The sequence below is a fragment of the Sceloporus undulatus genome, chromosome 8 (assembly GCF_019175285.1).
Source record: "Sceloporus undulatus isolate JIND9_A2432 ecotype Alabama chromosome 8, SceUnd_v1.1, whole genome shotgun sequence".
Classification (NCBI taxonomy): domain Eukaryota; kingdom Metazoa; phylum Chordata; class Lepidosauria; order Squamata; family Phrynosomatidae; genus Sceloporus; species Sceloporus undulatus.
Genome location: NC_056529.1, coordinates 23,380,015 through 23,404,790, shown reverse-complemented (window position 1 = coordinate 23,404,790; position 24,776 = coordinate 23,380,015). Strand labels below are relative to the sequence as shown.

General features: G+C 55.6%; 2 protein-coding genes across 3 annotated transcripts in view; one reads left to right on the top strand and one right to left on the bottom strand.

Annotated features, from left to right (window-relative positions):
* Window positions 1-24,776, bottom strand: part of LOC121914803 (coronin-7-like) — a 57,084-nt gene that overhangs the window by 4,190 nt on the left and 28,118 nt on the right. For both annotated transcript variants that reach the window (XR_006100587.1, XM_042438508.1), the window contains exons 10-22: window positions 4,204-4,258; window positions 4,028-4,085; window positions 3,606-3,751; window positions 3,392-3,487; window positions 3,041-3,181; window positions 2,611-2,734; window positions 2,318-2,493; window positions 2,005-2,113; window positions 1,738-1,824; window positions 1,389-1,531; window positions 683-787; window positions 272-357; window positions 42-183 (exon numbers count right to left, since the gene is read on the bottom strand). Coding sequence is in view for 1 of the 2 variants with exons in the window: in XM_042438508.1 (XP_042294442.1) it covers window positions 42-183; window positions 272-357; window positions 683-787; window positions 1,389-1,531; window positions 1,738-1,824; window positions 2,005-2,113; window positions 2,318-2,493; window positions 2,611-2,734; window positions 3,041-3,181; window positions 3,392-3,487; window positions 3,606-3,751; window positions 4,028-4,085; window positions 4,204-4,258 (1,468 nt within the window). In the remaining variant the exon portion in view is untranslated. The remainder of the gene's footprint in view (window positions 1-41; window positions 184-271; window positions 358-682; window positions 788-1,388; window positions 1,532-1,737; window positions 1,825-2,004; window positions 2,114-2,317; window positions 2,494-2,610; window positions 2,735-3,040; window positions 3,182-3,391; window positions 3,488-3,605; window positions 3,752-4,027; window positions 4,086-4,203; window positions 4,259-24,776) is intronic.
* On the top strand, window positions 7,385-24,415 carry VASN (vasorin). Its single transcript, XM_042438509.1, has 2 exons — window positions 7,385-7,607; window positions 21,595-24,415. Exon 2 carries the CDS (start codon window positions 21,604-21,606, stop codon window positions 23,662-23,664), a length of 2,061 nt encoding a protein of 686 aa, XP_042294443.1. The 5' UTR covers window positions 7,385-7,607; window positions 21,595-21,603; the 3' UTR covers window positions 23,665-24,415.

Below are 24,776 nucleotides of genomic sequence, written 5' to 3'. Positions count from 1 at the left end.
AAGGGTGGCATCTCCAAGGGGCATGCTGGCCACTTGCTCACCTTTCCTGTGAGGAAAACTACACTGGTGTCCATGTCGTAGAAAGGGATGAGGGTGGAGGGGGCGACGTCGAGGCTCAAGACCTCCATGGGACCGGTGGCCACAGACTCAGCCCCATACAAGGAGAGCTGCCGTTCGCTGCGGCTGAAGAAAGAGAGGAGGAGATGTCTGGGCCATCCAGGCGGCTCTGAATGGCTTGGCAGAGGGAGATGGGGAGCAAGGCATGCCTCACCTGTCAAAGCCTGATACCAGCAGGTATTTGCCTCCACAGACCCAGACAATACGGGCCCCCCGGCTTCCCTCGGGCCCCGGGCCCTCCTGATTGGGGAAAGAAGGAGAGAGAAAGATAGGCCAGGGAGAGGACTGATGCCTGTCCTGCCTCTAGCCTTCCTCTGTCCAGCTCAAAAGGCCCCATAGTCCAGGCACAATGGCCAAGACACAGGGGCCTGAGATATCTCTGTGTGTGTGTGTCTCTCTCTCTCTCCCTGTATTGACAGTCATTGTCCCCTCTTCCCTCCTATCAATCCCCCGCAAACCTCAGTGTCCCACAGTGAAGTGGACGGGGCAGGGGGGCCAGGGAAGTGGCTCCTTCTATGGAGGCACAGAAAACAACCCGGAAAGATACCCAGTCAAGTCCCCTCACCTGCAGGGGCTCAGAGGCCAGCCGGGGCTCATAGACCCTCACTTTGCCATCTTTACTGACTGTGGCCAGGCGGCGTCCATCCGGGCTCCAGGACAGGCTGAAGATCTGAAAAAACACCCATCTGGTCTGCAAAAAGGCCTTCGAAGCCTGGTATTGAAAACATTTGTCTGCTGCCTCTCAACCCATTAGGCAATGTACCACAGATAAAAACATTTACGATTGAATAGGCAACTTTATATACTAATAAGCAAATGAATAAACATACACATGAAAGTATTCCAAAACAGATCTTTAAAAATAGTTTCAAAAGCAAAGGCAGTTAAAATGGGTGGAGCAGCCACCCTGGTTTTAATGGCTGAAGGTCATGTGGACTCACACTGACTTGGCACCCTCTGGAAGCTTCAATGGGATGGACCCCTAGGTTTCCCTTGGCAGGGAGTTCCACAGTTGGAGTGCTGCCACAGAGAAGGCATGTCTTCCACATTTACCCCAACCTAAACTCTCAGGGTAGTGGGATACGCAACAGGGCCTTTGCTGAGGAGCTTAAAGTTTGGGTCAGGCTCTTCCCGATACCCCACTGCCCTAAGCTGGTTAGGGTTTTGGGGGGTCAAAGCCAGCTCCAGTTTTGTTTTGCTGGAACCTCCCTTTGAATAGATTACAGAAAGCTAAGAAGCAAAGCAAAGCATCAGACCATGGACTTGCCAACCTGGTCCTGGTGACCAGCCAACTTCAGCACTTCCCTCCTGGCGCCCACATCCCAGATCCGGACGCTCATGTCGTAGGAGGAGGAGGCCAGGATGTCCGAGGCCAGAGGGTGGAACTTGATGGAGTAGATCTTCTCAGTGTGACCTTGGAGGGGGAAAAGGGGAGCTGAGTGGGAACCTGACGGAAACTTTCCTCCATCTTTCCGCCAACTTCTTTCCAATTACTGGGAGGCAAACGGTCCAGCATACATGTCTCCAGGAGAGCAGTGGAGGGCTAGGAGCTGGGTGTAGGGGGACTCCCTCTGCGTCCCCTGCCCCAAATGCAGCAAGAGGGGGTGGGCACCCACTCACCTCGCAGGAGGGCTTCCGGCTCCAGCAGCGTCTTCTGCAGCCCCCCTGGCTCCAGTCGCCACAGACGGATCTTGGCGTCTTCTCCAGCTAAGAAAGAAAAGGGGGTGGTGTTGACAAGGGGTCTGCCACACCCCAAAGTTGTGGTGGGTGGGTAGGGAGAAGTTAGGAGGGTCTTTCTTTTAAGGTACCCCCATACACTGAGAAGATGCCAGCTGCACCTTCCCCATGGCAGGACGCTTGAGAGGAGGATGTGTCCATGTCCCATACCAATTGCCAGGCGCTGCAGGTCAAAAGGGTCCCAGCATAGGTCTGAAACTGGAGCCCCATTCTGGATGGTGGGCATGGCTATGTCTGGAAGGCGCCCAGGCTTGGAGAGCTGGAAAGGGAGAAAAAATGCCAAGTGAGGGGAGAGAAAAGTGGGATGCTGAGGAGATGTTGACACTCCTCGGCCTTATGCACTTGTCAGTAGTTGGAGGGTCACCCATTTTGGCAACTAAATGGCGGAACCATTTCCTCAACACCGTTGCCCCCCGCCCCCGGCTGCCCCAAGGAATCCTTGCCCGGCCCTCTTTCCAGTTACCTCCAAGACTGCCACCTGCCCTCCTGCAGACAGGAGAGGGATGGCGACGTGCCGCTGGTTGGCACAGAAACCATCGCACTCTCCTGGGGTGGTGAGACTCAGCCCCCGAAGGTTGGTGATGTGGGTCTTGCGGTGAAGGACAGAGCCTTGGAGGTGGCGGAAGCCGGAGCTGGGCCCTGGAAGTGGGAGGCACAGACACAGAGGATGAGGAGGGCAACTTCCCACAGTGAGAGACTCATAGAAGGACAGCAGAGAGGGGGTGACAGGAGACCAGGAATGGGGGGCACACTTACCCAGGATGCTTTGCAGTGACCGCTGGCTGGGGCTGGAGGCGAAGCCACTGGTGATGGAGAGCGAAGGGGCCGCACTGGAAGGAGAGGTCAGGGAGCTGGTGGGGGAGGAAAGGCTGCTGCCCACCTGGTGGTGAAAGAGACTCCTCAGAGAAAGAAGTACTCCTAGCACTAGGGCCACCATCAGGGTCGTCCCACCTGTCTCTGTGGGCTCTGTTCAGCCCACGTTCTTTCCAAGGCAGGTGCTTCCTTCCTTCCCTCTTCCATCACCCACTGGGGATCATGGTCTCTGCCACCGCTCTCTGCCCATGCTGGCTGCCTCTGTCCTGGGTCAACCCCAGAGGGCTGTGGGATGGAGGAGGCCTTCTGGGAATGGGACGCACAGGTCTTGGGGTCCCACCAGCTCCTCAGAGGTCACCAGATGACTACTCACACTAGTCTCCAGGACTTCGGTACAGTCGCCTTCCCCTGCTGAGTGAGGGGCATATATCTCCTGGCAGAAGGGAGGCACACAGCTGGACATGAAGGGTTTGCTAGGCGGCCGGAGAGTGGGATGGAGGATTACCTTCTCCACCTGGGAGGCAGTGAAGAGAGGAGGAAAAGAAGACTGAGGCGGGCAGGGGGACACAACACCATGGGCCTGTCTCCCTAGGGCAGTGGGCAGTGTGTTCTTGCTTGTTCCATCACCCTTTCTCTGGGTGCCCTCTGCCCACCCACAGGGGCTGCCCAGGGAAATGAGTCCGGGGACCCACTTCCTTCTGGCAACTGCCATGATGGCTCTCACCTGGCTGTTGTCTCCGGACCACCAGGACTGGGCAGACGCCGCTGGGACATTGCCAGTGCAGTCAGGGAACAAATCTTGGTGGAACTCCTGGGTAGACTGCAAGACACCCCCATCCCCATGGTTAGGACTTGGTGGATGGGGACCCTTCCCCACAGTCCTCGCATTATGCCACTGGTGGTACCCCAAGCCGCTCCCACCTTCCCAGGGCACTGACCTTCCTGGGCACCACATAACTGATGGGGACAATGTTGCATTTGGTCAGCTGCAAAACCCGCATCACCTCGCAAGCCATGATGTCCAGCATCAGTTTGGGTATCTGGGCCACCCCCTGAGACTTGGCCTCCGTCCGACACTGGTTGACTGGGCAGGAAAAACGGAGGAGAGTCAGAGAAAGGCACAAAAGGGGCTGATGCTAGATGTGGGACATAGGCAACCGAAGCAGGTCTCCATCCAAAGCAGCCCTTGACCCAAATGGGGACCTCAGACTCACCTGAACTAGTCCTCCCCTGCCCTCCTCAGCTGTGAGATACACACACACACACCCAGACAGACAATTTTGTGGCTAATTGTGAGACATAGGGGCACCAATCATGCCAGGAAAGAGTTTTTTGGTGCCCACAGCTGCGAGGGACTCACCTTCTGTCAGGGCAGGCTGTCCAGGCAGAACCTCATAGCAGGAGAGCACGTTCTCCCCCTGAAAGACAATGTGAGGCCTGAGTGGGGCTGGCTTCTTCCCCTGTGGGTTCCCTCCCTTGGCTACAGATGCCATACTGGGGGAGTGAAATAGGGGGTAGCAGGAGCCCCTCACTCACCTTGCCAGCCAGGACAAGGAGGCCAGTGTTGGGGTCAAAGAGTGGGATCAGGGCCCTGCAAGACAAAAAGGGACCCCACCTGGGACTGAGACACCAAGTTGCATAATGCTTATGCATACCACCTGACACAGTCCATGCAGTCATGGGCCCCAGGAAGGTGGACCAGTGGGACACTTGGGCTGTAATGCCCTGGCCAGCCCCCCTTCTCTTCCTCCTTCCCTGTGGCCTCCAGGTAGAGCTGTGGGAACGGCCATGGGCAGCACCCGCCTGTCCCTTTTCCCTGCCTGTTTATGGCTTCCCATGTCACACTCCTGCCATTTATAACCCTGAGCTGGACAGTTTTATGGGCACCTTCTCCTAGGTGCTGCCTGGGAAACTTCAGCCTTCTTTTCCTTCCTTCCTTCTTTTCCACAACTGTTGTGTGTCCCTGACATGGAATTGGCCTATGGGTTGCTGCAAGTTTTGCATCTGCAACCAGGCACAGCTTATTCCTGGCTTTACCAAGCTGGCTCTGCTGTGTCTTATTACTGTATTCTTGCTTTGAGAGCTTCAGAGAGAGCACCATATATTTGCAAATAAATGAATCAAATTCCACCCGAGGGCTGACAGAGTGAAGTCTGATCAGTCCAGAACTGGCAGTCGACCTGAAAATGGCCATCTTCTCCAGCTCCTGGAGTGCCCCCCCCCCACCGTTTGCTGGTCTCTTCCAAGTTATGGTCCAAAGCTCCCCTGCCAACAGTCCTGGGGCACAGACTAAACCTGGAACCACAAGATAAAAAACCCACTTCCTGCCATCAACATTACGGGACAAGGTGTGTCCAAGACTAGCCTGGCCTCAGTGCCATGGACTAGGACTGGTCCTGCCAGCTGGCCAGAGGTCTGGCCAGGGTGCGCCATCCTGCCAGAGAGCACCTTTCAAGTCCTGTGGGCAGGGTAGGAGGTGAGAAAGAGGGCCCCATTGATGTTGGCAAGGAAGGACAGAGGGATGCCCACAGAGAGGCGTGGGCCTCTTCTCCCCCAAGGGGCCCCTCCAGAGTGAAGGGGGCCCAGCGGGAGAAGGAAGGATCCGCCAAGGCTGGTCTGGCATTTAGTTCCTTGTTCCGTGTTTGACAAAAGCTCTTTTCTCACCTATTCTTCTCTGCAGTCGTGCGTGACTCTCAGGTTCCCTCCCTTCCTCTCTCAACACACGTCACCGGATTCCCCAAGTGCCACCACCACCCTGGTCCTGAATACACCTGGCAGCATCTGACTTGGGATCCAGAGAAAGCCTGTCCTGCTCCATCTCTTGCCCAGACTCTGAAACTCCCTGCCACTGGAAGTTGCTCTGCTCCCTCTCTGTGGAAGCTGATCTGTGGCTGAAGCCTTCAAATCATTTGAGCATCATGTTGCATTTCTACCAACTGTATGTGTAACCTGCATTTTATCATCATGAGCTGCCCCACTGAAGGCAGGCTGAGACTGAGAGCACCAACCCCTAAATAAGAATTCTGCCCCCAAAGTGCTAGCATTGCAGAGTGAGGCACTGAACATCACTGGACACCCAAACACTATTTCTCAATGCACAAATGACATTTTAGGCTACTGCAATGCTAGAAATGTGGGGACTGAAGGGAAATTTCATTTGGGGGCAGAATTCTTATTTAGGGGGCAGTGCCTTCATTTCCTGCCCCCAATGGCTACTTCCCTGTCCTTTTTGAGGATGGAAAAGTAGGGTATAAATACAGCAAGTAGCCAAAGGGAAGGCATGGGTTATCCATGTGCCCCAGGCACAGCCAAAGGGGGCACAGCAAAGTTATGTATAAAGCTAGAGGCCCATCATCCCTGGCAGGGTTCTTCCACCTGGGCTGCCTTGCCCTCCCCTTCTCCCCAGCCGCAAACTGGGGCCAGCAGGAGAGAGAAGATGGCCGCTGGGTCTTTGGCCTGGGATCCTTCCAGCTCAGCAACCATTATTCCTCTGTTGACCCAAGATAAAGGTTGGGAAGCGGCCAAACACCCGAGAGGGAACAATGCCCCGCCAGGAAAAGCTCCAAGCTGGCATGTTTGTGGTTGCCCAGGTGGGGGGGGGAGGTGGGCTGACCCCTGAGTTTATTTGCCAAGAGGGGGGCAGAGGAGGAGGAGGAGAGTGGCTCAAAGCGAGGGGCCTTTAATGGCTGCAAGGCTGGCATGGATCTGAGGAACAAGCCCTCCTCTGATCCAGGGAGTTTGGGCATAGGACCATGGGGCTAGGCCAGTCCAGCCCCTGCCAGCGCCCCACATGCTGGACAGAGGAGCTGTGCCCACAAACACCTGGCACCACTTCCCTGGCACTGGGCCTTCTTGGTGCAAAGCGGGAAGGGCAAGTGTTTGATGTGAGCTTTTTAAAAAAGCCTGACTTTAAAAAGGGGTTTGCCTGTTTTTCCCCATCCATCCATCCATCCATCCATCCATCCTCCTTTCCGCAGTGACCCCTGCCTCCTCCCTTTGTCTCTCACAGGCCTAGATTTGAACACACAACACTGGCAGGGATGGCGAGGGGCTGCTTTAGCTAAGCAAGGCAGGGCAGGCTGAGAGGGAGCCTTCGGTTGCTGACCGATTTGTTCTTGCCAATGGCCTCTGAGCTGGCCCTTGGAAGCAGGCATCCCCAGACCCCCTGCCCTGCCCTGCCCCTTGGCAGCCTCCCTCCATCTTTGCCAAGGGGCCCTGCCTGACTGTGAGCCCTGTAGCCTCAGGCCCACTTGCCTCCGGGGCCCTTGGCCTCCTCTCGCCTTGCGATGGGGAAGGCCAGGGCTGGGGGAAGCCTGGCTTCCTTGGTCCTGGCTGCCTTTGCCCTTTGCCCTTCCCCCATCCTGGCTCTTCTTCTTCTTCTTCATCCTCGTCCCATCTCTCGGCTGCGGTCCCATTCTGATCGACGTTTGACCCAAGGGATGGGGACACTGTCCCTACTTCTAGGTCCTACGGACCCCCCCCGAAATCCCTGCCAGGGCTCCAGAGGCAGAGGCCAGCTGAGGAGGGGGTCTGGAGTGTCATCCTGGTCGGAGGGGCTCCGGGGAAAAGGAGAGCCCCGACCCTCCCCCCAGGAGCCCCTCTGCTCCCCCTCGGAGAAGGAAGGCAGGCAGGCAGGGAGGGAGGGAGGGGGCCCTCCTGCAGCCAATCCGGGGCCGGAGCGGACCGCCCTCCTGCCTCCCTCCCGGCGCCGCCTCCACCGAGCAGCAGCATCCCAGCAGCAGCAGCAGCAGCAGCCAGGAAGGCACCGAGGCTGCTGCCGCCGCGCCTCCTTCTCCTTCCTTCCTTCCTTCCCTCGGTCGAGGGTCTCCCCGGTGGAAGGGATGGGGCGGCAGGAGGCCCCCTCCGGGGCTCGTCCAGGCCCCCTGCTGGACTGACCCAGCCCCACCAGCCCCGCTCGGCAGCAGAGCCAGCCAGAGACGGTAAGGCCCCGGGCCGGGCAGCCAAGGAGCCCCGAGCGAGGGAGCACGAAGGGGCCAAGGGCCCTGGCAGGGCGGGGGTCTCTCCTGGGGCTTTCTGGGCGAGGGGTGCTCGGAAGGGTTTTCCCAGGGCCTGCCTTTGGGGCTGAGCCAGGGGCAAGAGGAAGGAGGGCTTCGGGGAGCCCCTGCTCGACCAGGACCCATGGCTGCTCCTGCCCTTCTGCCAGGCTCCCTTGGCAGCCCCTCTCTCCCAAGGCCTGACACTCCGTGCCCGGCGCTGACCATTTGCAGTCCTGGGTCACAGAGACAAGGAAAAGAGCCCCTCTCCTTCTCCAAAGAAAGGCGGCCCTTGCCAGTGGGCCAGAGACCCCCTACATCTCACCTGGATCCAAAGCAATGAGGCCTGGCAGAGGTGGGCCCACCAGGCGACCCCAAAAGAGAGCCAATCTGGGCAGGGGGCTTTTGGGGGCACAGGGGCGCGTGGGCAAGGAGGGCCAAGGCTGGCAGAAGTGCCCCACCAGTGCCAGCCCTCTTTTGTCTTTCAGAATGGCTTTAATGTTCTGCATCGTTAAACTCCACTTTAACCATAACTTCTCATATGGTTTTCATTATGTCTTGGTATAAGCTTGTGTCCCAGTTTGGGGGGAAAGACTGTATGAGGCAGATAGCAGCCGCTGGGGTGGCAAAGTGGGTTGAGCCTTGGACTCTAGGAGACCAAGGTTCACATCCCCTTCTGCTCAGACATTCAGCCCACTGGCAGGCCTGGGGCAAGTCACACTCTCTCGGCCTCAGAGGAAGCCACGGCGGTGGAGGTCCTCGGAACAAAACTTGCCAAGAAATCCCTAGGATAGAAACACCGGAAGTCAAGCGTCAACTTGAAGGCGCATCATAAGGGAGAGTCAGCATGGCACACGGATTTGGCTTCTGAACTCCAGGAGATGACGGGTTGGATCCCTGCTCAGCCCTGGAAACCTAATGGGAGACCTTAGGCAAGTTACACTCTCTCAGCCTCTGGTGGAAAGCCTCCTCTGAACAAAACGTGACAGGATGACTAGGAAGGGGGTCACCATAAGTCAGAGATGGACACACAGAACACAATAACAACCATATGGGACCCTCTGCAGACCTTGAGCCGATGGGATGCAGAGCCCACTTACTGTGCCACATCACAGGCAGAAAGGGATTGCGTGAATGGGCGCCAAGACTGGCAAGCCCCTCGCAAGCAAAAAGCCAGGCTTGCAGGGTCTCTGGTGCAGGATCAGGCATGGCACAGGGACAGTGGTTTTGTGAGTGGCAGCACAGTGGGTGCACACAGGTGCAGCAGAGGTACCTGGCGCAGTCATGCATGGACAGAACGCAGGTGGAATGTGCTCAAAGGCCTGGCTTCCCCCCCCCCCCCACCTCCCAAAACATTTGTACAATGTGAGGAAGGAATCTGACCCAGAGTCCATCTGTTCTGCACCATTTATAGCCCTCTGGTTCCATCTTCACTGTCCTGGATCGATCCTACAGAATCCTGGGATTTGTAGTCCAGTGGCCAGGAATTCAGGACCCTCTGCTGGGACTGAAGATAGTGTGAGCTGGCCAGCAGAGAACGAGAGGCACCCCTTACCAAACCCCTTACCCCAGGATTCTGCAGGCTACAGCCAGGACTGTTAAACTGGGATGAAACTGCTACCGTGGCATAGTGCGGAGCTGCACCTTGTGCTAACTGCTTTTCTCTCTGGGCACCTTGAAATCTTTGGGGCTGGGGGTCTCTGGCAGAATTTTTGGGATCTTGACCAAACTCAAAACCCTGTGACTCCTTAGAGGAAACCCAGCATTTCGCTCAAGTGCCAACTTGGCTCCAGGGCGCTGGTTGACCCAAAGCCCTTTCAGGGGGACCCAGTTTGGATCCCATTTCACTCTCTGCTATTACAGGAAGAACTGAGGCGAGGCTGCATGCTAAATAAATGCTACTGTTTTTGTTGTTGCTGCTGATGCTCAAATTAGACGCTGGCACTTGTGGGCGTTTGCCACGGCCGGCCAAGGGTTCAGAGCAACCAAGTAGGAAGAGGAAGCTCAGAGAAGAGCTGCCCAGTCTGACTGCACCAGTCCAACTGCACCAACCAGTTGCAACACCTGGGCATGTCCCTTCCATGCTTCCCTGTCTGGTGCATGAGTGGCTTTGCTGGCTCCTGAAGCTCCCAAGGCAATAGCCCACCCAACACCAGAGATTGCCATTCAGTGGGACATGCTCCCTGAACATGGATCTCCCACTTGGGTTTGCAGGTGAAGGCAGGGTTGAATCTGCCATGACCTGTGCACATCTCCAGGCTGTAGGGCTGTTTCCTAATCGGAGGGGAGGGGGAAGCCCTTCCTTAATTGCATGGCTTCTAATGGGTGGTTGAATGAATTTGCACATCTCCTGAAGCGCCAGGTGGGCTTTCCCTGTTTTAAGGGGCTGTGCCAGTGCACCATCTGACTGCCATCCTCTTGGTACTAAGGGGAAACTTGCAAGGCAGTTTTTGGACTGTGACTCCCAGCATACCTCACCCTTGACTAGCACTTTCCTCTTTAGTGCTTTCCAGACTTTTGCACTACACCTTTGTTGTTGTTGTGTGCATGTTGTTGGAGTAGGGGTTGGTCTGGATGGCCCTTGGGGGTCTCTTCCAACTCTAGGATTGTAATCCCTCTTCTTGCTGATGGTGCCTCTTTTGGACTCTTTAGCAGGAGGGATTCTCAGCCTTGCAGCATGGATGTGACCCTGGAAGGACAGGAGGTCTCCCCCAGGCGGACTCACCTGGCACCTGCACTCTGGTTTGCAATGCAGCTGAGCATTGCAAACCAGAAAAGCTACTCCTGTCGCTGCTGGTGGTGTGTCATCATGGCGCTGGAATGCGCAAGAGCGCAGCATTCCTGCACATGTGTGTGAGTAGTGTGTGTATGTGTGTGTGTGTGTGTGTGTGTCAGGTGGGGGATGTTGAGGTGTAAAGGCCAGCCCCCTCCCCTCCAGTGCTGCTGCTGCTTTGCCACCCCCACAATGGGCTCCCAATGGGCTGCTGGATGTCTGGCATTGGTTTCCTTTTTGGAAGAGAGCCTTCCTTGGCTCCTCTTCCTCCCAAACACCTGAAAGGGATGGAAGGGGGGGGTGGTGAAAAAGCAGAGCTGGAGTCTTGCAGGCCTGTCAGGCAGGTGCTTTGACTGAGGCCGGAGATGAAGGCGGTGGTAGGGGGCTGCTGGGGAAGGAGGGGTCAGCCATACTTGACATCCCAGCTCAACAATGACAGGGAAGCAGGCAGAGCCAGCGTGGCAGAGTGAGCTGGATGCTCGACTGGAGACTGAGGTTGGAAGCCCTGCTCAGGAATGGAAACCCACTGAGTTACACTCTCTCAGCCTCAGAGGAGGAAGGCCATGGTGGACAACCCCCTCCAAAGAACTCTTGCTGAGAAAACCCCCATGGGAAGGTTAGCTTGAAGACGTGCAAGAAGAACAAAGCTGGCAAGAGGGTGGGGATCTCTTGGGCATACAGCAGTCTGGGGGTCTTGCTTCAGGACCACTCCCAAAGTGACTCCCTAATGGCAGCACCACCACTCAGGAATGAACCATACAGTTGGAAGGGGCCCCCAAGGGCCCTCCAGCCCAACCCCTGCAGCCGGTGCAGGAACGGGGCAGCTCCAGAGAGGAGAGTCCCCTTCCGTCTCTCAAACAGCAATTGCCATCAGGAAACAGCCCTTCCTAATGTTTAGCCGGAATCTCTTCTCTTGGGATCTGACTCAGCAAAGCTAATTAGGTCATTCAGTTTCTACTCTGCCTTTCTTCCAAAGCACTGAAGGTGGAATACAGGCCCTCCTCCCCCACTTTTATCTTGACAGCAACCCTCCAAGGTAGGTCATGCTGAGAGAGAAAGAGAGGAGGGGAGTCCCATGCCATCCCAGTGAGTTTTGTGGCTCTGTGGAGGCTTGAATGTGGAATTGCCACCCCTCAGACCAAAGGCAGCCCTTGCCCACAGAGCAGTGCCCACTGTCTGCATGCAGACCGCTCTGTAATACAATTTTCACAACTCTCCTATAATGCAGAGAGCATCACTGCCCTGGGCACACACTTGCCCAGGCAGAAGTCCAACAGGTACAGTTATAAGATCAGGGCAGAACAAAATCCTCAGCCCCTCCAATGCCACTTTGGGAGTGCAGTCTTGACCACCAACACACAAATGCCCATGGAAAAGTGAATTCTTCCTGGCCTTTGCTAAGGGAGAAGAGAAGAGGGCACCTACAGAGAAAGGGGCAGAGCTGATGCCTCTGGCAACTTCTTAGGGGGGGCACTGAGTTTGCCTTCCCTCCCACCCCCAGGGACAAGGACTGAGCCCCTCTCCCTCCCCTTGGCCTGGGCTTGGTCTGGATGCCGCTCACTCACTGGCAGCAGCAAAACCACCCAACCTTTGGGAGAGCCAGCAGTGGGGCAGGCGTGACGCCAGGCCCTCCTGAACCAGGACAATGGCTGCCTTGTCTGTCCTGCCTCCGGCTCTCTCAGTCTGGGGCTGAGACTGAAGACCAGCAGGAAGGTAAACGCTGGCAGGAAGGAGATTCACACACACCCAGTCAGTTCGGGTCAGGGCAGAAGGAGAATGATAGAGGGGCAGCCGGCACTGGGCTGGGATGGCTGCGACTGCTTGACCATCACTGGCCGGATAATAGGAAGTGCCTCTACTTTTGGCCGAAGCAGTCTGTGTCCAGGGTGGCTGCAGGCATTGTGCAGGATTAGACCAGGAGACTAGACATCATCTGAGAGGCCTGGCTCTGGGCAAAGAGAGACCCTCCAGGCTGGAGAGGGCAAAGGGGGCTCAGTGGCCTCTGCAGGTGCTCCAGTCCCAGTCCTCCCTGTTCCTTCAGCCCAGCCATGGCAATGCAGGCCAGGGGCCCTGCCTGCCCTAATTATGGCCTGCTTCTGCTGCCAGGCTAATTACAGCTCTTGTGGTCAAGGCTGGGCACACGATGCCATGGGTACCCTCTGCAAAGAACAGGGGGGCCCAGTGTGTGGGAAAATTCCAAAAGACACAAAGGCACTCCAGGCTGAGCACTGAGATGGAACGGTGGGGAGCTTTCTGTGGCCCCAGAGACCTAAATGGGGGGGGGGGGGGGCTCAAAAGAGGCTGACTGACATTGGGTCCCTCTGCTGGCTGCCAACCGAGGGGTCTGCCAGAGGAGATGATGATGATGATGATGATGGTGAAAGATCAGCCTGGGCAGGCCATCTGTTTAGTGGCCACTTGGGCTCACTTTGGCAATTCTTTACAGCAGCCCCCAGAAGGAACGGAAGCTAGGAAGGGCCCCATGGTTTGGCCCCTGGGAGCTTTTCCTAGATGACTTCTCTGAGGAGGAGGAGAGGGAAGGGAGAATGTGGCCGTCCCAAAACAATGAGAGCGGGAAGCGCCCAACCTACCCTGCCGCCTGGCCCCAGAGGCAGGGTCCAGATCCGCCCATAGCTGGCGTAATGCATGCTTTGGTGGCAGAGGCAGCCGTGGGCTGGATCCTGGCACCGCCTGCTCCTGACCCGGGCAAGCAAGCCGCAATAATTAGAGGGGCAGCAGACATTACTCAGCAGGCTGGTTGCACCCGCAGCAGCAGCAGCAGCAGCAGACGCGTTGGCGGCAGCGAAACCCAAGCCTGTCACTTCCACAGCGCAGAGCAGCAGTGGAGGCGGATATCTTCCAGGAGGAGAAGGAGGGCAAGGGCCTTGTGGGGCCTTCCCCCCTGAACCTTAGGCTCCTGGGCTCCAGGCTTTGGTGCCACCAGGCAAGAGGGAAGGCTGCCTCCTCTGTCACAGAATTGGCTACTGTTGGAGGAGCGCCTCAAAGGCCATCTGGCCCAACCCTCTCTAAAGCATCCCTTGCCAGTGGCCAGTGACTGCCTGGCCTCCATTGATGGAGGGAGCCCCCTGCCCACCAAAGAGTAGGGAGCCTATGACTCCCATATGCCATGGGGGCCTTGATTCCTATCAGTCACAACCAGTGAGAAAGTCCCAACAAGGAAAAGTGTTTCTCAGCCATGGAGAAACGCCACTAGTTCCCCACTCTGCTTCCATGTGGCATGACTCTCTGCCTCTTGGGGGGCACAGCCCCCTGCTGCCACTTTCCCCAGTGCTGAAATCCATGGCCTGAGTTTCTGGGCAGAGGTTGCCAACCCACGGCTGCAAGACCCTATGGGCTCCAGACCCAACGGTGGCCCCTGGCACCTCAGTGGGAGAGCCCACCTTTCTGTGAACCAAGTGCTGTTGGCAAAGGATGGTTGCCATTCTGCTGTGGCACATAGAACACTTTTGTCAAGCAAATCAGGAAAGAGCCAAACACATGGGGACTACAAAGTGCCAAGACAGGCTTTACCCAGGGTTTGTATCTGAGGTGCACATCTCTCCTTGCCCAATGAAGAGCTCTGTGTAATCCCAGAAGCAGACGTGACTCCAATTAAAGCCTCACGCAACCCACATTTTGTAATCCTGGTTGCCAATGCAGCAACACGCCGCCAGTAATGCACTGGTTTTAAAAGCAACCCCAGCTCCAGAAGAAAGGAAAGGGAGAGTGAAATTGGAGAGGGAGCAGAGAGTGGTCCCCTTCTCCCCCCCCCCAACCCTGCCCCCTAACACGTGCAAAGCAGACTCCCATTCGCCTCCCCCCAAGCGCTGCCAGAGGCCCCAGGTGTTTCCAATGTGGCTTACACTACTGACAGCCCTGCAGTTGCGCTCCCTTCCTCTCCCCATCCCAGCAGTTGAGGGGGGGCTTGCTCTTCAAGGAAGGAATGCTGCGGGCGGCGGCCTCTGATGTGCTGCCAGCCTCCCTCCCAGCCTCAGCCCCCACCAAGGGAGGCTTTTTTAAGCAGGAGGGAGGCACCAGGAACTCTCTCTCTTTCTGGTTCTGGGCTGCATCTTGGGAGCAGATGCCTCCATAGCTGTTGCAGAGGGGTGAGGCCAAGCCGCAAATCTCACCCCCCACCCCCAGACCCACAAAAGGGCAGGCAGGGAGGAAGAGGAGGCCAGCCCTGCTGTTGGGGCTGCTGGCCTTGCAAGGCTACTGGCCACTCTGCTCCATGGCCACCCCCACAGTCTTCAGTCGGCAGATCCTGGCCAGGGAGACCAGGGTGGGTTTCTGTCCTTGGCAGTGGCACTGTCCAGCTGGTAAGGCCACCAGCCTGATCTGTCCATTTGCCAAACTGTTTTCTGGGTGGGCACAGAGACGAGAGCCAGCATGGCACTAAGAAAGTCACACACTCTCACCCCCAGAAAACCCCATGACAGGTTCCCTTAGGGGCACCATAAGTCAGGAACAACTCAAATACAACTCAAATACAGTGGACCCTTGGTATTCGCTGGGGTTTGGTTCTAAGGTCCCCTGTGGATACCAAAATCCATGGATGCTCAAGTCCCATGATATACAATGGCAAATAGTTTCCCTTATATAAAATGGCAAAATAAAGGCATGCTATTTGGTGTGTACACACACACACACACACACACGCTTGAATCCGTGGATAAGGAGGTCCAACTGCAACAACAAGTGAGATGACTGAGGAGCAAGGGAGTTCTGGATCTTTTCATCCACCCATCCCAGGACTGGTTCTTGACAGGCGCCATCTCTCCAGGTGCCCCCTACTCCTCCTGAATCTTTTCACTAGAGATGCCCAAGTTTGGGGGGCTCTCTCCCTCAAGAGCTGAGTGACCCCTGCTGGGCTTGAGGCTTGCTCTCTCCATACATCCAAACCCCTGGTTATGGCAGCAGACTTTGCTAATCCAGTTTACACAGACGAGGCCAAGGTAAACTTTGCTAGAGATCCCTCCCTTCCCCATCCTGGCCAAGCAGCCGCAGACACAATTTGCAAAGAATAGCTCACCACCGGGTCTTCTTGCAAATTGCATCTGCAGCTGCTTGGTCAGGTTGGGGGAAGGGAGGGATCTCTTTCTTGCAAAGTTTACCTTGGCCTTGTGGCCCAGAGATGGGGGTGGGTGCCAGGACTGGCCCCTGGCACTGCAGGAAAAAGTGGCAAGGAGGCTTTGGACCTGGCTGGCTGCTCTCAGCTCATCCTGCAAGAATGCCACCCCTTCAAACACCAAAAAAATGCTGAGCTGGCTCCAGCCTGGGCCTCTGTGCACTGACCCTTGCCGGACTCCGCTTTCACGCTCCCCAGAGCTGTGGCAAAGCGCCTCCTCTTGGCACCTTCATGCCTCAATACAAACCCCTAATTACCCTCCTTTGCTGTGGGCCCCGACAGCTACCACTGGCCTGCTCCCAAATACTGCAGCTGGGCAAGGGGGCACACAGATGTAGGGCAGATGTGGGGGCCTCAATGCGATGAGGAGGAGGAGGAGATGAGGCTGGCATCTCTGCCAGGGAGGAAGCCATGAGGCTCGTGCTTTGGTTTACGCTGAAATCAGGAGGGATTTAACGCGGATTAGAGGCCACCACGTCTGACTGCCTGGCATGGGCAGGAGGGAAGCAGAGTTTTGCCATGGCAGCTGAAGAGTGTCAGCCGAGGGGGAAAGATGCCAGCTCAGCTCAGCTCAAGCTGGGTGTGTGCTAAGCTAGAGGTTTGGAAACTATGCACATCCTGCACTTAGTGGGAAGAGGCTTTCTTTCTCCCCTGCCTCCTTTTTCTGTCTCTCTCTCATACAACCAACCATTAGAACTCAGGATGAGCCATTGAAACTGAACGTCTAGAAGATTCAAGAGGATCAAAATAACACTCCCCTTCTTTGCACAGAGAGGCACTCACCTGGGGAACTCACTACCACGGGGTCAGGTAGGGCCCAACCATTTGGCTGGCTTTTGGAGGTGGGCAGGCAAATGCAGGGAAGCCTATCAAGAGCCGTTAGCCTGAATATTTGAGAGCCTGCATGGTCTGGCAGTTTAAGCATTGGACTCAAACTGCCACCATGAGAACTCAAGTTTCACCCTTATCAAAGGTCAGCTTGAGATAATGTTGGCATTCCTGGGCAGCAGAAGATTAATGCTCCTGGTTCTCTTCCCCTCCAGCCAAGCACCAAACCCTGCCCAGCCTCCCTCTACAAATCAAAAGGCAGCCCTTAATTAAATACCTGGGAAGCTGGCCGCCCTTTCAAGGTGACCCACATCTACCCCTGTCCTGTGGCTGCTGCCCTCTTCCTCTGAGTCCTGAGCTGCATGGAAAAGTGCAAGAAAGGGGACTTTCAAAAGACTCACCAAGCTGCCCCACTGAAATTTTTGGTCAAGAGACCTGTTGTTCCATCAGGAGATAGCAGCCGGAATAATGTGTGCTTGGCATGTGGGCTTCTGTAGCTGCATTGGGCTATGACTCTGGAGACCAGGGTTCAGTTCTCAGCTCAGCCATGTAAACCCACTCAGTGACATTGGTTAAGTAACACTCTCTCAGCCTCAGTGGATGACAATGGCAAACCCATCTGGAGAAACCTTCCAAGAAGAAAACCCCGTTATGGTTTTGCCTTAGGGTTGCCATAAGTCTGAAATGACTTGACACACAACAACAACTTCATTAGGTGTGGAAGCAGAGAAGCAAGCCCACTCCTCACTTTTCCCCAACTTTCAGGGGAAGGAGAGGCAGCGGCAAAGGCAAAAACCTTGGCTGCAACTCCCAGAAAAGAGGAGGGGGCTTCTCTCCCTGAAACCGCTCAGAGGAGGCCTGGCTGAAACCGGATTCCCCTGACCCGGCAATCATTGGGGCCACCCCACTTATCCCTTTGGCCGCAAAACACACCAGGATCTCTGCAAGAGAGTGGGGGTGGGGGTGGTCTGGCCTGTCGGCTAGCCCCTCGCCCCACACCTGGCTTTCATTACCCAGAATGCTCCAGGCCATCCATCAGCCAGAGGCCCACCAACAGCCGCTCCTCACCTGGCAGGTTAAGAGGTTGCAAGGGGGCCTCTTTTAATAACTGCATGGCTAAAATTCCTGCTCCTTATTGAATCCTATATTTTAAAACATCTTTATTCAATTCTAGTTTACCCATCGCATTATTCTGTTTATTTGGGTGGAAAGAAAAGGAAGGATGGGACCTTACTAATGGAAGTATTGTATATCAGAATATATGATGATACAAAGGGATCTTGCAGCACCTCTGAAATTAACCGAAAGACAAGAGGTTTGTAGCATGAGCTTTCCTAGACTTGAGCCTATTTCCTCAGATGCACAATCTTTTACTATTTAGTGGGGAAAAGAGGGATTTATATGGGGCAACTGAAAGAAGAAGTTTGGGTCAGAAATGGGAGAATATTGAATGAGAATATACAAGGAGGAACGACTCAGGGAGCTGGGGATGTTTAGCCTGGAGAAGAGAAGGTTAAGAGGTGATATGAGAGCCCTGTTTAAATATTTGAAAGGAAGTCATATTGAGGAGGGAGCAAGCTTCTTTTCTGCTGCTCCAGAGAACAGGACCCAATGGAGCAATGGATGCAAGCTCCAGGAAAAGAGATTCCACCTGAACATTAGGAGGGACTTCCTGAGAGTAAGGGCTGTTTGACAGTGGAACACACTCCTTCCTCGGAGATTGTGGAGGAGTCTCCTTCCCTGGAGGTCTTCAAACAGAGGCTGGATGGCCATCTGTCGATGGGGATGCTTTGATTTGGATTTCCTGCATGGCAGAATGGCCCTTGCGGTCTCTTCCAACTCTATGATTCTATGAATAGGACTATTAAAGTAATATGCCATATGAAAGTTAAAAAACAGCTTCATTTATATGCCGCTTCATACTGAACTAACAGTGTCTAAGTGGTTGACAACTGTACACTAACTGTCTCCAACAATCTGGGTCCTCATTTTAGCAACCTCCTTGGAGGATCAAGCCTGAGTCAAGCTTGAGCCCTTTTGCTGGTCTTGAACTCACAGCCTTATGGTTTTGAGGAGCGGCTGCAACACAGGCATTTAGCCACTGCGTCCCCAGGGCCCTTCTAGGACCTTACAGGCAATGAAAGTAAATAAGTAGACTGTTCCCTGGAGGAACAGAGGAATAGCATGGAATCAGTAAAGAAATAAACTATATAGAAGTGAGATTTTTAGTTCAAATTTAGTTCAAAGTTAGTTAATTATTATATTATGGAATGTATCATGTGAAATATAGTAACACTTGGAACAGATGAAATAAAATATATATGGGGAGGAAAGAGGTTGCAAGAGGGTGGAAGAAAGGGGGCATGGGGGTAAGTCAGAAAGAAATAGGGCAGCAGGGAGAGTGCTTAACCTATACTAGCATAAAAAGATGATGATGATGATGATGATGATGATGATGATGATGATAGTGACGACTGTATAGTGGGGCTGGACCCACTCTTTAGAACTATGGGAGAGAAAGAGAAGCCCCCCATCATCCACTCCCATCACAAGCCCTTTCTTCCTTCCTCCCTGCAACACAGCCTGGCCCTCCTGCCAAAAAGGGGGCGCATCTCTGTCCCCTTCCCTCCTCCCTTTGCACATTCCAGCCTTTATTACCTGTCTGCGTGATGCCGAGTTTGAAGATCTTGAAAGTGCTCCCTCCACCAGACCAGCCCCCTTCTTTCCCCATGTTAATTAACTGACTTATTAAAAGAGCTGACAGATGAACAGAGGAATAGGCAGCCCCTATGATCCAGTGGGGCTTTATTTTGGGGGGGGGGGGAGAGAAGAGACAAAGGCCTCTATGCCCCCACAATCCATCCTCTAAGGTCTCTCCCCACTTCCCAAAACCAGAAGGTTCCCCAACTTTTAACCCCCTCAGGGCTGGACGGATTCTCATGCCCCCAAAGCACCCCAGAGGGACCAGGACTTGTTATCCCCAATTCCTTTGGGCAACCTGGAAAGTCCTCTTTCCTCCCTTTCATGAAAGTAGCATCATAGTGCTATAATCATATGGTGCGGAAGGGCCCTCTTATTATTTGTGGGGCAGAAGTTTTCCTCTGCCCCACAGCTCCCTCCCTTCATTTGCAATGCATGTTGAAAGCCAATATATCTCAACATGCCTTCACAACCTAAGTCAACTTGCAAAGAGTCTACTGTGTATTTTTTCCATTGTATTAATTTGAAACTTTGGGATGTAGGCGGTTTACAGATATTTGCAATAGAGTGGCAGAAATAAACCAACTGCAGTAGCCCCCCTGCTCCTGAATCTGACCAAAGCCCCCTCCCCAAAGGCAGTTTTGGGTGTCAGCATCCTCCATCCGTGTTTCCTAGTGACCTTTGGAGGAGGATGGGTTGCTGAAAGGAGGTTTCAGCTGACTCCAAAGAGCAATTGCTCCGATATAAACACACAGAGGAGGGGAAGAATATTACGCAGAATGAAATCAGAGATGAAGTCAGTGCCTAGAGTAACAGGACTGGAACGAAATCCAACCCCACGATGAGAGGCGTCTGCCTGGGGACTCTCAGAAAATGGTTCTGTTTATGTCTGGGGTGGGGTTGGGGGGCGGAAAGGCCTTGGGAGCTGGAAATGATGGAGGTGAAACACAGGCCAGGGGATTTTGGGTTGGTCATGAGGCGACAGGCGTGCCTTCGCAGGCTGACGCTTCACCAGGAGGATGGGCTCCTGTTCCTTTTGGGGTGGTGGAAGGGGGCAAGGACTTCCCCCCCTGGGATTTCCACCCCCAGGGCCAAATCAGTGCAGGAGATGCCAACAGAGGCATTTCTTCCAGATGCACAGAACTATGGCTCACCCTCCCTGCCCCAACCAAGGCACCTCCATCTATCGTGCCCCAGATACAGGACTGATACCAAAGGGGCTTCCACTTCACCCTCCTGACCCCCAAGTGCTCCTGTCCAAGTGCAGCAGGGGTCAGGTATGGAGTTATGGAAACCCAAGGAATGGGGGTGTCCAGTTTGCTCAGCTGGGGAGCAGAGGATGGGGGTGACACGTAGGGAGAGTTTGTGGGATGGGGCTCCCTTGGCTGGACCTAGAGGGCTCAGCCCCATTGGCTTGACTCAGGTGATAAGCATTTAGGATTGGGGCAGCCAAGGGTCAAGGGAGTTGGAGGGCTTGGCCTGGACAGGTGGCTCTGGAGAGTAGGGGGGCAGGCGCTCTGTGTGTGTGCATGTGCAAATGGGAAGCCATTCCCCTAAACAAAGCTGAGTCTTTGAAAGAAGCAGGGAGGGTGGCCCCCAGATCCCCTCCCCAACATTTTGCAGATGAAAACTGGGACTTGTGTGGCTATGCCAAGCAACTTCAGAGTGTGGCCAAGATGGCTGAAGGCACTAACAGGGAGATGCCACAGCAGTTTGATTTATGCCAGTGGAAATAAGTTAAGGGCAAAGTGGGAGGAGAGGGAAACAAGGACATTTTACAAGCAGCTGAGAAAGTGGGGTTAAAGAGTTTGAACCAGGACTCTCCCTGCTCAACCAGGACCGTTGGGGGGCATGCTCCCCACTGCCAAAAACCCCAGTTCTCTGAGCCTGTGTTCAGTCGCACACACACCCAGATTCCCCCTCTGCTTCCAAGGGCTGAGCCAGGACTCCCTTGCCAGCAGAACTCATCTGTGCTGGTAAACATGAGAGGAATGCCAGCCGGCCAGAGTCCAGCACCCCCCCTAGCGAGTCGAACCCCCCCCCAGCCTCCCTCAGAGCCCCTCAATCCACATCTGACCGCAACCCCAGCCAACCTTCCCAAGCAACTTTGCTCGCATGAAAGGTTTTTGGAGAGAGAGTGTGTTGGGGCGGAACAGCAACAGAGGGATGGAAAAACAGCTCCGGCTGCTTGGAAATTGCAGTGCCCACCACACCCAGGCTGGGCTGCAGGAGTCCCTCCCCTTCAAAAAAACCCAGGGCACCATGGTCGGGGCAGGGGGGCCTAGCCCCTCCAGAATAGTCCCCCCAACTTTCTTGGGTATGGGGTCAATGCACCCTCCTCCCTTCCTTCCACCTTACTCTGAGACCTAGAGTAACCCCTGCCATAGTGGCACAGAGGTTTTTGGATTGCCAGGTGGGGTGGGTGCCTTCCCTCAGGAGTGACTTTTCATAAAGCCTTTCAGAGTGGGATGCTGCAGTTCAACTGATCCATTTTCCCCCTGCAGATCGAGGCCATGGGGCCACTCCTGCTGTGGGCATTGCTGCTCCTCCTGCCAGCGGGGACCCTCACCCAGGGCTGCCCATCCGAGTGCCAGTGCAGCCAGCCCCAGACTGTCTTCTGCATCTCTCGCCGGAGCCAGACTGTCCCACAGGGCCTCCCACCGGAGACAGCCACACTGTACCTCTTTGAGAACGGGATTCAGACCCTGAGTGAGGAGAGCTTTGTGGGGCTGCCGGCCCTCCAGCTGCTGGATCTCTCCCAGAACCAGCTCTCAGGCCTCCCCCGGGGGGTCTTCCAACCGCTGGCCACCCTCTCCAACCTGGACCTCTCCTCCAACCAGCTCCAGGAGGTCACAAACGAGAGCTTCCATGGCCTGCGCCTCCTGGAGCGCCTCTACCTGGACCACAACCAGATCCAGCAGATCCACCCGGCTGCCTTTGACTCTCTGGAGAACCTGCTGGAGCTGAAGCTCCAGGACAACCACCTGCGGGCCCTGCCACCCCTTCATCTTCCCGCCCTCCTGCTCCTCAACCTCAGCCGAAATCCCATCACTGCCTTGGAGCCAAGCGCCTTCCAGGGGGTGCCCAGCCTGGAGTCCCTGAAGGTGGCCGGCCTGGGCTTGGGCCACCTGGATGAAGAGCTGCTACAGGGGCTGGGCAACCTCCATGAGCTGGACCTCTCAGACAACCTGCTGCCTGCAGTGCCCAACGCAGTTCTGAAGGAGCTGCGTGGGCTGACCAAGCTCAGTCTAGCCGGGAATGCCCAGATCTCCCAGCTGCGAGCAGAGGATCTGCAGGACCTCCGCAATCTCCAGGAGTTGGACATCAGCAACCTTCGCCTGACCACTCTGCCTCGGGACCTCTTTGGTGCCTTCCCCCAACTCAAGGCCCTCACGGCTGCCGAGAACCCCTTCAACTGCATCTGCCCCATGAGCTGGGTGGTGGGCTGGCTCAGTGCTGGTAAGGCCTTGCTCCGGCGGCCGGAGGAGACCCGGTGCCACTTCCCCCCGAAAAACGCCGGAAGGCTGCTCCAGCACTTGCAGTACGTCGATTTCGGCTGCCCCACAACCACAACAGCCACCACCACCACATTGAGGGTCACCACAGACAGCCCAAAGCTGGCCACCACTGTCCCCAGCATTCTCGGCAGTGGCCTCGCCTCACTAGAGCCCAGCACAGCCGGTGGCCCCATGCCCACAGATGGTAGCCCTGCTCCGACGCCATTCCACCTCCCAGAAGTCCAACCAAGTCCGGAGGTCCACCTCTGTCCCCCAGGGACATGCCTGAATGGGGGTGCATGCCAACTGGATGCCGGCAACCACCTGGAGTGCATCTGCCTCCCAGGCTACTCAGGCCTGTACTGTGAGAGTCAGGTGCGAGTGACGACGGTGCCCAGTGCCACTCAAGCCCTGACCCCCCACCCCAAGCAGATTGCTGTCCGGCCTGTGGGGGCCACTTCACTGAAGGTGGACCTGCAGAGCTACATCCAGTCCAAGCCTCGCCTGAAGGGGGTCCGGCTGACCTACTGGAACCTTTCTGGGCCGGACAAGCGCCCCGTAACCCTTAGCCTGCCGGCCTCACTACCGGACTACACGGTCCGGGCCCTGAAGCCCAACTCCTCCTACCACCTCTGTTTAGGACCCCTGGGGGACAAGGGCCACGAGGAGGAGCACTGCGTGGAGGCCCGGACCCTGCCCCTCACCCGCCAGCAGCACGCCCCTGTCACCCAGGGCAAGGACCCTGGCCTCAGCCTCGTGGCTGTGGCAGTGCCAGCCACAGTTGCTGTACTGCTCTTAGTGGCCGTGACCACAGCCGTCTCCTACTATGTCTGGCGGAGGCGGAGGCAGCAGAGGCAGGGCAAGGAGGCACAGGCCACACTGGGGGCCAAGGGATCTGGCCCACTGGAGCTGGAGGGGGTGAAGGCCTGCCTGGAGAAGGGGGACCCCTCCGGACATGGACCAAAGGCTCTCTCCCCGAATGGTTTGGACCATGAGGCCCCTCTCATGCAGCCACCCCTGTTGCAAGCAGGTGGGGGGCCCTGCACCCCCCGGCCCCTGAGACCTTCCTACTTTTAGGGGCTCAAGAAGGGGGTCCCAATCCAAAAACCAGACCCCTCTCTAGGCCAAAGGTACGACAGGAGGCGTAATTTACCCTCCAAGACCTTGCGTATGGCACACCTATAGAAAGTGGATGGCCCCAATCCAAAAACCAAGGACCTGCGTAAGGGGACCCACCCAGGGATCCATTCTTGGTGGGTGGGGAAAGGGGTCTTGCCGGCCAAGGCAAGAGGGATCCATGTGCTGGCAACAAAGGGGTCCTGGAACAGCTCTGGCCGTCTTTCCAAGGAAAAATGAAGGAATGGGGAATCTGGGGATGGGAGGGGAGAGGAAGAGGATGATGAAGAAGAATCCTCATCTTCATGGTGATGATGGAGAAGGGGGGAAAGGGACAAGACCAGGCTCCCTGGGAGAGCTCCTAGGGCAGTGATGGCGAACCTATGGCACGCGTGCCAGAGGTGGCACTTAGAGCCCTGTCTGTGGGCACATGTGCCGTCGCCCCAGCTCAGGGTTTGCCAGAGTTTGTTACTAGAAAGCCAGAGGGACCCGGCACTTTGCAATAAATAAGTGGGTTCTGGGTTGCAGTTTGGACACTCGGCCTCTAAAAGGTTCACCATCCCTGTCCTGGGGATAAAAGCTTTACGGACAGCTAGAGAATATTTATAAACGCAGGGTTATTTCCCATTTCTTCTGGGAAATCTTTTTCTAATACAGAGTGAAGTACCTTTTTTTTGTAAAAACCAGACTATAAATGTTTTTTGTACAAAAATACTGTGTGTGTGTAGAAGGGAGGGGGCTGTGAGGGGCTGAGCCAGACAACACTATAAAGAAGTCAGGAGTCACATTCTCTCAGCCTCAGAGGAAGGCTGTGGCAGCAACACATCTCCTCTGAATATTCAAAGACGCAGTTGTATATTGCAACGGAAAAAGGTAACAAGGAATCCTATAACTCCATGAAGACTGAGAAGAAATTTCTGGCCTGATCTTTTGTGGACTCATTTCATCAGGAGCACAAGGGGGTCCATGAAAGCTTGCGCTGGAAATTTCTTCTCCGCTAGTCTCAGAGATGCTGAAAGTGGATTCGACTTGAAGTCCCAGCCAGATAATTTGGGAGGCCTGCTGTTTGCAGA